Genomic DNA, 12,136 nt, shown 5'->3' on the forward strand with positions numbered 1-12,136 from the left:
TAAGGTGGAGCAGGGGAGAGGGCAGAAGGACTTGTACTGGGGCCCAGCCACACACAGCTGGGCCAATCCTAGGTGCCTGCTTGACACCCCAGGTACATGGCAGGTAGCTGGGAGTCAGGACTCCTGGGTTCTGTTCCCAGCTCTGGGGGAATGGAGTGGTGTCTGGCGGTGAGAACTGGGGGGCTGGGAGCCAGGACTCCTGGGTTCTATCCCTGGCCCTGGCCGAGACATGCTGGGTTGCTCCAGATGTGTCTGTTCCCCTCTCCGTTCCTCGGTTTCCCTCTCTCTGGACTGGGGCTATCCTTGGGCTCTCAGGTGTGAAACCAGCCAGTTCGCAGCAGGGCTGAATGCCGCTGCCTGTTCCCCACCCCCTTCCACTCCAGGCACTCGCCCAGCCCCAGGCCCCCTGGGAAGGGGCTCAGAACCAGGCAGGGTAGCAGCCCCCATGCCCGGCGTAGCCCCTGATGTCAGATTTCCAAATGAGTATGGTGGGGAGACACATCCTCACTGCAGCTACTGCGGGCCTGTACCACCAGCAGCTGTGCAGGGGTGCCCGGAGCCCAGCCCCTTCCTTGGCCCCCTCCTGGGGCGCTCTGCCTCCCCAGCGCCCGCTCCCTTTCTCCTGCCCTGCCAGGGGCTGTGCACCAGGGGGCCCTGGGGCCTGGGCAAGGAGCCAGAGCTCAGACGGACTCCGCTGGGCGTGCGCTCCTCCCCCCGGAGCGGGCATGGTCCGCTCCCAGCATCAAGCGGCTCGGAGCATCCTCAAGGTACCACGGGCGCATTGAATTAGCTGCATCCCGGAGGAGGCACAGGGAGCGGAGCCGTCTGCAGGGCGCCCGGGGCACCTGGGCACACAGGGGAGCCCATCCCAGAGTCTCTCCAGCTCTGGCAGCGACCGTCGAAGGTCAGTGCCCAGGGGTGCCTTGACTGGCCACTGGGGCGTGCCTGGGTACCCAGAGGGGCAGCCAGCCTTGATGGGGGAGGGGGCAGCTAGTATCGTCTCTGTACCGTCAGGGCCAATGTGGGGCTGGATGGTGGATGAGGCCCCAGCCATGCCACTGCTTCGGGAAAGGGGGGATGGAGGCAGGGTTCTCCCCCATCTGCACCCAAAGCATATTGCAGAGAGAGAGGGCAGGATCGAAAAGACGCTGCATTCAGGGGCTCGGGCAGATGCACTGGGGGGTGCAGCTGGGGAGTGGTCTGCCGAAGCTGTTAGAAGCAGAGCAGAGCAAGCAGTAGCCCCTTTGTCTGCACACGGGGCTGGGCTAGTCATCCTGTATCCGTGCCCAGCACTGTGCCGGGGGGCGCGGGTGCTGCTCCAGAGACAAGAGTGAGGGGCTGGAGGCTGCAACTCAGCTGGGTAAAAAGGGGCTCAAAGACGGGCTAGAACTGGGAGGGGGAACTCATCTCCTGCCTCCCAGCCTGGTGCTCAGGCCAGTCTGGGATTTTGGGGCCCAGGGGTCTTAGTCCCACCAGGAGACCATCCTGCTGGGCAGCACAGGGTCCACTGTGCCAGAGGCTGGGGATAGAAGGGGGAAGGGGGGGCTCAGGGATGGTCCCCTCAGCTCCCCTCTCCCTGGGACTGAGCCCTGGGCAGGCACAATCCCCCCTTCAGTCTGGGCAGGCGGCCGCCAGCGTTGAGTGACCATAGGGGTATGACACTCCATTCTGCATCTACTGCCTCCCACAACCTCAAGAGGAGCAGTTAATGTACGTAGAACGATGCTCCTAGACATAAAGCACTCCCGGCTATCGGATGGTATCTTGCTACCCATGGGCAATGACTCCCCCGCGAATCTCACCAGGGCAGGAGTAGCCATACTGGAGCAAATTGGGGCTGTTATTGTGGAGCAAACCCCTGCCATGCCCTCCCCCACAATCCCCTCCCCAAGGGGACTGGGCTTCAACTAGGGGTGCAGGGAATGTCATGACACCCTCCAACCATGGGCCAGGTGGTCCTGGGCAGCCAAGATTGGGGATACAGGTGCCCCAACAGCTGGGAGGTCTGGGTTATAGAGGAAACACTGGACAGCCAGGGTCAGGGATATAAAGCCCAGGCCAGGAGAGAGTGGGGCAGACAGGGAAACTGGTGGGGAGGAGCTGAGCCCAGCCAGGATTGGAGCCCTCTCTAACCTACAGCCAGCTGAGGACAGTGCTGAGGGGCTAGGAGTGACACCAAGCTGAGGGCAGGGGCAGTTGTCCAGGGCTCTGTGCCCACCCCATTGGTCAGGAGGCTCCAGGATATAGGCCCTCAGGTGCCCCATGACCCTTGTCCATGCTGAGCCCAACCTCTGCTCTCCCTCTACAGGGTCCACATGAAGGGCGAAACCCCCGTCAACAGTACCATGAGCATCGGGCAGGCCCGCAAGATGGTGGAGCAGCTCAAGATTGAGGCCAGCATGTGCCGGATAAAGGTGAGGACTGGGGTGGCATGTTGACCCCTACTGTGGCAGAAAAGGGCCCCACCCACTCACCCACCTCCAGAACTGGATTAGCGAGTTCCCCCCACAGCCAATGCTCCTGCCCCACTCCCTCAAGCATCCTCTGTGGGGAGGCCAGAGCTGGAGTAGCCAGAAACTCCCCCTCCCCCCAGCCAGTGCTCCTCCCCCACTCCCTGCAGTGTTCAGTTAGGAGAGGCCAAGGCTGGAGTAGCTGGGAGCTCCCCCTGCTCCTTACAGTGCCTCCTGCTGGGCCCACCCTGCAGAGTTCTCACCCCTCCCCTCCCTGCAGGTATCCAAGGCAGCAGCTGATCTGATGACATACTGTGATGCTCACGCCTGCGAAGACCCACTCATCACCCCGGTGCCCACCTCCGAGAACCCGTTCCGTGAGAAGAAGTTCTTCTGTGCCCTGCTCTGAGCCTTGCTTGCCCCACCCCCTCAGCTACAGCCACTGTGTAATGCCCACTCTTAGCCTCTCCTCCCACCCTGCCCAGGTGATTGGGCAGGACTTCCCTGGTAGGGCCTGACGCACCGCCAAAGTTTCAGGCCTCTCCACCCACCCAAACTTCCACAGACAGGGCACCTTCCCGGAGCACAAGCCCCCAAAGCCCCTCCCCTTCAGGGGGAACCCATCCCACCTCTACCCCACACACATCAAAGCAGGAGGGGGTATCACACCTCACCCAGGCAGGAGTCACACCAAGTCCTGCTCCCCTCTCCAGGCCTGGGGCAGCTGAAGCTGCAGGCCCATCCCCAGCAGCGTCACACTGACCCCAAATCATCCCATTTCCATTAGGGGGGAGGGTGTTAGCTCCCAGCCTGCTGCTCCTGGGTGCCAAAGGGGGAAACGAGGCCCATCCCCTTCCCCCAGGGCTGGAGGGGCAGCGTCCAGATTGCAGGGCTCAGCCGCCCCACACAATATAAACTGAGACCTTGAGAATAAAGTAACAGGAGGCACAGCACCTGGGGTGGCATCAGTGTTATTGCGGCACCAGGAGCAGTGCCGGAGGTGATGCTGGCACTAGAGGGCCTGGGTTGGGGGGATGGGGTGGGCATGGGCAGTGCCATTAAAAGAGGCTGGCTGTGGGGTGGATAAGAACACTGGCTGGGGCTTGTTTGTGGAGTGGGCAGGGGACACTTTTTGGGACTAGGGGCCTAGCTTGAGCAGAGTGGGCGCCAGGGGCAGTGCCAGGAGCTTTGCTGACATGGATGGGGAGTGGGCAGCCTCCAGCAATGGGGCCCGATGGTGGGAGGGATGCCCAGGATATAGTCCCCAGAGCCAGTCACCATCCCAGTGGAGATTGGCTCAGGGACCCCAGGAGGGAAGGGAGCAGCCCAGACACCCCCTACTCCCCTCCTGCCCAATTCCCAGCCCTTGGGGAAGCTCAGGGGCTTCCTACACACACAATAATCCACCCCTCCCCTCCCGCCCCAGTGCTGGGGCACACATGGCCCCTTTCACCTGACAGGGCCAGACAGCACCCACCCCAGTCCTATCACACCCCCCACTGACACATCACTGGGTTCATGGGGAAAATAAATTATGGCTCTTTATAGCTATTTCTATACAGTGAAAAAGCAGCTATGAGACTGCCCACAGTGGGGGACAGAGCAGGGAGATCCAGGCATGGGGGGAGAGGAGACAGGGGTGCCCAGTGGGGAAGGGCAGGGTGCTCTCTGCCCCCATGGGGGGCAGGAGTGACAGGTGGAACAGGAGCCAGGTTTGGGCTAGGGCCCCCCACGTGGAGCGAGCACAGCCCACCTGACACAGTCCTGGAGTGAGGGGGAAGGGAGCCCCACAGTCCAGCCTCCAGCATGGGGGAGCAGAGTGTGGCAGGCAGCCTGTAAACCGCAGGCCGGGGCTCCCCAGCATGGGCAGCACTGGGGGAGCGGTGCAAGGGGGGGGGCGGAGTGAAATTACAATTCACTCTCTCCCAGGAGGGGTGGAGCCCCCCACTGTGCAGGGGGGGTGCAGGGCAGAGTGAGAGGCACGTGGTCCCTGTGATCCTTTGCTGAGGGTCTGTGTGTCAGGGGTTGTCCTGGGGCAGAGCCCCTGCGACTGACAGATGGCCAGGGAGGCTCAGAAAATCTTGATGATGGATTCGCGGAACTTCCCGACACCGACCCACTTCACTGTGAGAGGAGAAAGGGGGGTGAGAACTGGGAACTCCCAGCCCCATGGGGCAGATCCCTCCCCCACACAGAGCAGATTCCCCCTCCTCTCTCCCCCCCCACACATGCAAGGCCGATCTCCTCCACCCCCCAGACAGAACCCAAGTGACAGCCTGGGTGGAGGGGGAGGCTCCAAAAACCTTGATGAAGGATTTGTGGAACTTCCTGACACAGACCCACTTCACTGTGGGAGGAGCGAGGCAGATCCCATGCCCCATGGCATTCCCAATCCAGGGAACTATGCAGCACCCCAAAGGGGGAGCCCAGCATGCCCATCCCCAGGCCCTGATGCTGGGGCTGTGAGCTAGGCCAGCAGGTAGCTCGGTAGGGCTGTGGACATACCCGGCACCCCGAGGTAGCGCTCGATGAAGTGGACATAGCTCTGGGCCTGCGGAGGCAAGTCGGCAAAGCTGCGGGCCTGCTCTGTGCTGCACTGCCAGCGTCTCATAGCCCACCGACACCTTGTTCAGCAGCTCCTGGTTCGCTGCAGGGAGCAGAGAGGCTTACTGGCTGCTGCAGGGCCCAAGAGAGCCCCTATCCCCCACCCCCAAGGTGGTTCAGCACCTACTACCCATGGAACCTCTATTCCCCACTCCCAGGAAACCCCCCCCACACACACTCCTCGGACAGCTCTGCCCCCTGCACTCCCTGAGGGATGCTTGTCCCCACCCAGGGATGGCTTAGTCCCTCCCCTCTCTCTCCTGGAGCCCTGCACCACTCCCCGCACAGAAGCCTCTCCCGCCCCCAAGCTCAGGGGAAACAAGGCCTAAGGCCCAGAGGCCACTGCCCTCTCATTGCGGGAAAAGCAGAAGAAAGGGCAATACCTCCCCTTCACGGGGTAACCCAGCCACTGGCTCACCTGGGAAGTAGGCGATAGGTTTCCCCTCCAGCCGGTATTCCACGCCCACCTTAATCTCCGGGAAGGTGTCCAGGATATCCAGCTTGGTGAGCGCCAGGCTGCAGGGAGAGCAGGGGGCAGGGAGGGGAAGAGGGTTGAGACCAGAGTGTGTGGGAGCCAGTGACTGACAGTAGGGGAGTGCATGAGGTGAGAAAGGTTCGTGAGACTGTAGGGACAATGGGGGGGGGTGAAGATTGGAGGAGGGGTTAGTGAGGCTGTGGGTAATGGGGGAGGAGATGGCAGGGTGGGTGTAGAGGGGGTTACTGAGGCTGTGAGGTGGGGGCAATGGGGGAGGGGATGTAGTCCTTACGCGCTGAATCCGTTGATCATATGGGCGTATCTCACCAGCATCAGGTCCAGCCACCCGCAGTGGCGTTTGCGGCCTGTGGTGACACCGAATTCTTGGCCCCGTGACTGCAGCAGTTCCCCAATCTCCTGTGGGGCCAGAGGGGAAGGGACAGGCCATTACTCCTGAGATCCCAGGGCTCCCAGAGGGCCAGGATCTTCCCTGCTCCCTGGGGCGGGGGGACCAGGGTCCTCCCTGTCCCTTCAGAGGGAAAGCCTATGAATCCCACTTCCCTCTCTCTGGGACTGCCCATAAGCATCAGGGGACATGTCCCCCAACTCCAGAACTGGCCATTCAGACCCACCCCGCACACTCACATTGTCCTGCTCGGTGGGGAAGGTTCCAACACCCACCCGGGTGGCGTAAGCCTTCACCACCCCATACACCTTCCCGATGTGGCAAGGTGGGACGCCCAGGCCTGTGCAGACACCCCCGACTGTGCAGTTTGAGGATGTCACGAACGGGTATGTCCCTGGGGAGAGATGAGAGACCAGAATGAGCTAAGCAGGGGGTGGCAGCAAATGGGGCCTTCAGAAATGGGACTCAGGTCCCCCCATTCCCAGCCCAGACTCCAGTTGTGATGAGGACTCTCTCTTCCCAGCCTGCACTGCGGTAATCAGACTGTGTTCTCTTTGGCTCCCACTTTTGCTGTGCGGAGCCCCGTGGAGCAGGGAGTGGTGCAAAATGTGGGAATTTTGGTGCTATTTTTATTAACAATGTGTGTGACTCAGTTTCCCTACTCACTTTGTGTTGGTCTCTGCTGGGGGTGAGGGTTAATTTCTCCTCTGAGAAGGGTGAGAAGGGATGGCTGGGTGCCACACAACCATATTGGTTCCAGCCTAGATAGCTTATCCGGAGCTGAGCGCAGTCAGCCCAGATGAATGGAGGGCCCTGCAGAGACAATGGAAACCCAAAGCAAAGCACGACAGCGAAAGCAGCAGGGCTGGAGTTAGGAACAAAGAAGCAGGAGTAACGAGGAGAGAGGGCAATCTTGGCAGCCCCAGGCAGAGCACACACAGGGTCAGACAGACACAGGCTCCAGGAGGCCATGGAGAAAGTGGGGCAGTTGCTTCTGCCATTCTGGCTCAGATTTAAGTCCTGCTTTCATGGCTAACCCAAGTCTTGAAGCCTTGCAGCTGCCCTGGGAAAAGCTAAGCCCAGGGCCTGGTATTCCCTAGAGACTGCCATACACCGGGCACGAGGGCAGTGCGCCGCACTTACCGAAGTCGATATCCAGCAGTGCAGCATTGGCTCCTTCCACCAGGATCTTCTTGGGGGGCCCGTGCAGGGCCTGGTGCATGAAATAGACACCATCCTTCACCAGGGGCCGGATCCTTTCAGCATAGACCTGGGGGGAGATGCTGGGATCAGATGGGGAAGGTGCAACCACTCAGTCTCTGGGGCTACTCAGGAACACTGGGTGTTCTCAGCCAGCTGGGGGATCAGGGTGTATTTCCAGGGGAAGGGGAGGGCAGTTCCTGGGAGGTTGGTTCATACCCAGGTGGGGGACCCTGGAGGCAAGGAGAAATTGTGGGTGGTTCTCAGGGAGGTAGGGATCCCCAGAGGGGAAGGAGGTGTTTCTGGGGGGAAGGTTGGGGAATCCTGGGGGGAAGGGTTATTCCTGGGGCAGAGGGGAGGGTGGTTCACAGCTGGGGGGGCATCACTGGGGCCCTCACCCACCTTCAGCTGTTGCAGCTCGGCCTCTGTGTTGATGGTGAGAGCCGGGTACATGGCCTTGTACTGCTGGGCTAGCACCCTGAACCTGAGAGAGAGAGATAGGGACCAGTGATCCCACAAGGGCACCCCTAAACACCGCTGCACTGCCCAGGGTCACAGATGCCCAAGCTCTGCACTGCCACGTGGGGTGTGATGTGTGAACAGATTCCATGGGCAGGGCATCCTGAGAAGGCCCCAGGGCTGGGGGGCATGAATGGATCCCCGCAGGCCCCTGGGCATCTTTGTGAAAGGATTCCTCCCCTCCTTTCCCTCCCCCTCAACTCACTTCTTGGAGAACTCATGGAAGTCGGCCAGCAGGTCACAGATGCGCAGGCCGGTGCGGGAAGCCTTGCAGGCATAGACGGGGCCGATGCCCTTCTTGGTGGTGCCCAGGCTGCCAGGGGAGCAGAGTCAAAGCTGGGTGGTGGTGGGAGCTCCTCCTACCCGCCAGGCTGCAGCCAGACTGGATACTCCCCACACTGGCCCAGGCTGCAGGGAGATGAGCTGCCCTGTCACCAGAGGATGGGAATCCCACAGAAACAACCTCCCCTCCCCTCAACCCCAGCCCAGCCCTGCCATTGGGGACCAAGGGGAACCCCTAAGAAAATGCCCTGCTCCAGGGGACCCAGCTATAATCCTCCCCAGGCCCAGGTCCAGGCCCAGCTCCATCCCTCCTGCCCCTCCCAAATGGGGACCCAGCTGTTAAGCCCCTCACTTCTTGCCATCCTGCTGCTGCCGCTGCTGCTCCTGGATCCTATCCACGGCCTGGTGGAAATCGAACACTGTGGCAAGAGAGAATGGGAGATGAGGTGAGAGGGGAGGGACACTCCTACCCTCTGCTACCACTGCCTCCACCATCCCCCTCCCCATCTTCTGACACAACCCACTCAACTCCCCTCCCCACCCCTCCGTTGTTCAGCTGCCTGGTCATCCTCTTCCAGTGAGCCCAGTGCCCCCAGGGTCTTGATAGGAGAAGGAGGACAGCGCCCCCTGCTGGCTGCTCTGGACTTACCAATATGAGCTCTATCTGAGATCACCGTGCGGGACTCCCAGCCCTCCAGACCTGCGGGGAAGGAAAACACATCACTGTGGGAAGGTCACCCATGGGATCCCCCAGAGCCTAGCCTACCCTACATGCCAGGCCTGAGCCTCCCATCCCCATGCAGGGGGCTGGTGACAGCCCTGCTATAAAGAGTGGGAAATGGGATTTATTTACTGTGCCTTTATGTAACTGGGGGAAAGAATATAACCCAGGAGTCCTGACTCCCACCCCTGCTCTAACTCACTAGACCCCCCACTGCCCTCCCAGAGTTGGGCAGCGAACCCAGGAGTCCTGCCCCTCCGTTCCTCTCCCAACCACTAGACCCTCTCTCTGAGGGAGGGAGCAGCAGGGTGGCTGGGGTCGGTCACTCACCAGGCCCTTTCTTAAGGTTCTTCTCAGCTTCTTCAAAGAGTCCCGGCAGATGGATGACCACTCCGTTTCCTGGAAAGACACCCAGCAGCAGGGTCACAGGCTGGAATGCAAGGGGCTGAGTGAGGGGCAAAGGGCCTAGCAGAGATGTGGAGTGCGAAGGTGGTATTGCAGGTCAAGACTCTGCCGACTATTGGGGATGGAGGGGTGTTGGGGGTTAGGACGGGGATGCAGAGAGGTACTGGGAGATGGGGTATATGCAGGTGGGGGATGTCACTCAGCGATAAGGAGGTGGCACGGCAATTGAGGCCCCCATAGGACAATGGGGAAGATGGGGGTGTAGGGAGGTCTTCCACGGATGAGGGAGGCAGCATGGCGGTTCGGGCCCCTGCTGGGTGCCAGGTGGGGAATATTGGGGTGGGGATACTGGGGTACATGGGGTGGAGGAAGGGCTCTCACTGATGAAAGAGGTGGCATGGTGGCTCACAAGGCAGCTGAGCACTGGGGGTGGGGAGGCAGGAAGATACTGGAGTACATGGGGGGTATCAGGGTGGAGATGTAGGGCGATATTGGGGTGTACAGGGCTCACCCAGGAAGGAGGTGGGGTGTCAGGGTGGGGATGCAGGGGGATATTGGGGTGCATGGGGGTCACTCACCCAGGAAGGTGGGGTGCCAGGGTGGGGATCCAGGGGGATACTGGGGTGCACAGGGCTCACTCACCGAGGAAGAAGGTACAGTGTCGGGGTGGGGATGCAGAGGGATATTGGGGTGCACAGGGGTCACTCACCCAGGAAGGAGGTGGCATGGCGGTTCAAGACCCCGCTGGGCAGCAGGTGGAAATTGTACTCGACCAGCCCCACCACCACGGTGTGGCCCGCGTTGTTCCCCCCCTGTGGGGACAGGCCGGTCAGGAGGACGGCGCTTTGGGGTCTCAGGAGCTACCCCCACCCTAATCCCGCCCTGCTGGTGAGCCCCGTCCCCGCCCCCGGCTCACCCGGTACCGCAGAGCACTCCCCGCTCTCACCTGGCACCTGCACACCAGGTCGGCGTCCATGGCCAGCAGATCCACCACCTTCCCCTTCCCCTCGTCCCCCCACTGTGCCCCCAGCACCACGGTCACCCGGTTCCCCCGGTCGGGCTCCGCCACCAGCCGAGGCCGCTTCCCCCCTGCTCCATCCCCGTTCTGCTGGCCCCGGCCCGACCCCGCGCCCTCTGCCCCAGCCATGTGCAACCTCTAGCCTGCCAGACGCAGGGGAACGTGGCGGCGCCCAAGCCGGCTTCAGCGCCCGCAGCCAACATGACAGCGCCCAGGGTTGTATCAATTGCGGGAAGCAACATGACGCGGCACGGAGGATGGGTGCGCGCGCATGCACGCACGTATTCCTACCCTGCAAGCTGCACTTCAAGCATCCTCCATTCCAGGACTCAAGATGGCGGCTCCTTGGATAGCTTCCAATCCAGTATCCAAGGTGGCGACTCCTTAGGTAGCTTCTATTACACGTTCTAAAATGGCGGCGGCATGGGGAGCTTCCCTTCCGGTAACCAAGATCGCAGCATCCAGAACAGGTCCCAGAAACTAAGATGGCAGCATCCTGCATCAATGCTTGGCCGCAAATAACATGGCGGTCTTCAGCCAACTTCAGTTCCACAAACTAAAATAGCTGTACCCAGGGAAGCTTCAACCCCATGGCAGTAGTTGTGTTGTGGCAGAACCCAGAGGCTCCAGTGGAAGGAGTGGGGGCACTGCAGGATTCAGACTAATCCTCTCTGTCTGCCATAGCTCAGGCTCTAACTAGCCAGAACCATGCACAGTCTAGGCCATATGTTACACAATCCCAGTCTCAACCCCACATGACCCTCTCTCTGAACCTCCTCCCCAAGCCACTGGTATCTGAACACATGGGCATAAATGAGGCTGATCCAGCAGGGATTGAATCATGGCCTCCACAGTTTAAAGCATAAACTGCTACTGCTTGAGCTAAAGAGGCAGGCTCCGTAGCTAGGCCTGTAACAGACTCACAGGCTGTGGCGGCTGGGGACATGTAACACACCAACCAGTCAAAATACACAGACAAAATACCAGTGACTCCAGCACCCAGAAATGGGGCCTACCCTCTGCTCCACCCACAACACTCACCACCTCTCCCAGCTCTGGAATCCACACTCCAAGAAGGCCTTCATTCCCCTTCTGATCCCATGAGCTCATGGCAGGGCCCTTGCACACTCAGTGGCTTTGGTTCTAGTAACCAGGAAGATGACCCCTCCACCCTAAGGGAAAGGGGTGTTAGTGGTAATGGGAGAGGCATTATTTCCTTGCTCCCAATACCACAATAGGAAACAAGATGAGGATGCCCACACTGCTCTGGACCAATGTGATGACACCTGTGTTTTGACCATCCCACAGCCAACATGGCAGCACCCAGGGGAGGCAGATGGTGCGGTGGGAGTCACACATTCAAAGACAAGCTGGATGTCAGGGATCATGTCTCATGTTTATTATCTGTGAGAACAAAGAGTGACTGGAAAATCTCCCAAGTGTCATGGGGCAAAATTGCCACCCAGTATCCAAAGGTGTTCCTAGTGTCCTCAAGAAGGCAGCATTTCCAGCTGGCAACAAGCCAGGATGTCCTTGAGCAGCTTGGGTCCCACTCTCTGATATGGGGCCCCAGCACGTCTCTTGGAAGCAGAAGGCTGTGGTTGCAGTTCTCTCTGGGGTGATCCCATAGCTACTTTGACTCAAAGCTCTTCTGGAAGAGAGGGCTGAGGGTAAGTGAAGGACAGAGCCAAGCACCTGGTGGGGTTCCTTCCAGAAGTCTCTTCCCCCACCCCCACCTTCCCATCATCATCCCACCCCAGCCTACGTCTGCAGCAGATAGGACATGGCTCCCCGACCCACCCTCATGGAACCATGCACTACACAGACTGCAACCCCACCGGGAATGGACGCTCTGCCAATGCAACAGGGAGCCTGGGATCTCATTGTGTTGTGGTACCTGGGAGTGCCCTGGGAGAGGGAGCCCCAGCATGGGGCACTCAATCCTGCTCTCACCCATTCCCTGGGGCAATTGGGGGTGTTAGCACTCATCTGGTGCTGCACAGAAACTGTTAGCCCAGGTCCCTCTCCCCTGACACACCAGCATTTGGTTCAGCTC

At 60.4% G+C, this 12,136-nt stretch overlaps 2 protein-coding genes across 2 annotated transcripts; one reads left to right on the plus strand and one right to left on the minus strand.

Moving 5' to 3' along the window:
* The first annotated feature begins 701 nt into the window (after nt 1-701).
* Nucleotides 702-3,403, plus strand: GNG3 (G protein subunit gamma 3). Its single transcript, XM_034777188.1, has 3 exons — nt 702-904; nt 2,309-2,414; nt 2,731-3,403. The coding sequence occupies exons 2-3, from the start codon at nt 2,316-2,318 to the stop codon at nt 2,857-2,859; spliced, it is 228 nt and encodes a 75-aa protein (XP_034633079.1). The 5' UTR covers nt 702-904; nt 2,309-2,315; the 3' UTR covers nt 2,860-3,403.
* A 566-nt stretch (nt 3,404-3,969) lies between these two features.
* LOC117880748 (adenylosuccinate synthetase isozyme 2-like) lies at nt 3,970-10,209 on the minus strand. Its single transcript, XM_034777186.1, is given in 14 exon segments — nt 3,970-4,574; nt 4,956-5,053; nt 5,055-5,097; nt 5,473-5,570; nt 5,822-5,946; nt 6,175-6,329; nt 7,079-7,205; nt 7,538-7,619; nt 7,860-7,967; nt 8,289-8,355; nt 8,586-8,636; nt 8,988-9,056; nt 9,772-9,874; nt 10,009-10,209. Coding segments are annotated over 14 exon segments (1,380 nt in total). The 3' UTR covers nt 3,970-4,521.
* Nucleotides 10,210-12,136: the final 1,927 nt, after the last annotated feature.

This window comes from Trachemys scripta, chromosome 7, assembly GCF_013100865.1.
Source record: "Trachemys scripta elegans isolate TJP31775 chromosome 7, CAS_Tse_1.0, whole genome shotgun sequence".
In the NCBI taxonomy this organism is placed as follows: domain Eukaryota; kingdom Metazoa; phylum Chordata; order Testudines; family Emydidae; genus Trachemys; species Trachemys scripta.

What these genes read in the sequence shown, in the direction of transcription:
- GNG3 (XM_034777188.1), top strand. Translation starts at nt 2,316, where the DNA reads ATGAAGGGCGAAACCCCCGTCAACAGTACCATGAGCATCGGGCAGGCC. An exon ending in CCAGCATGTGCCGGATAAAG is followed by an intron (nt 2,415 to 2,730) that starts GTGAGGACTGGG and finishes CCCTCCCTGCAG; the next exon opens with GTATCCAAGGCAGCAGCTGA.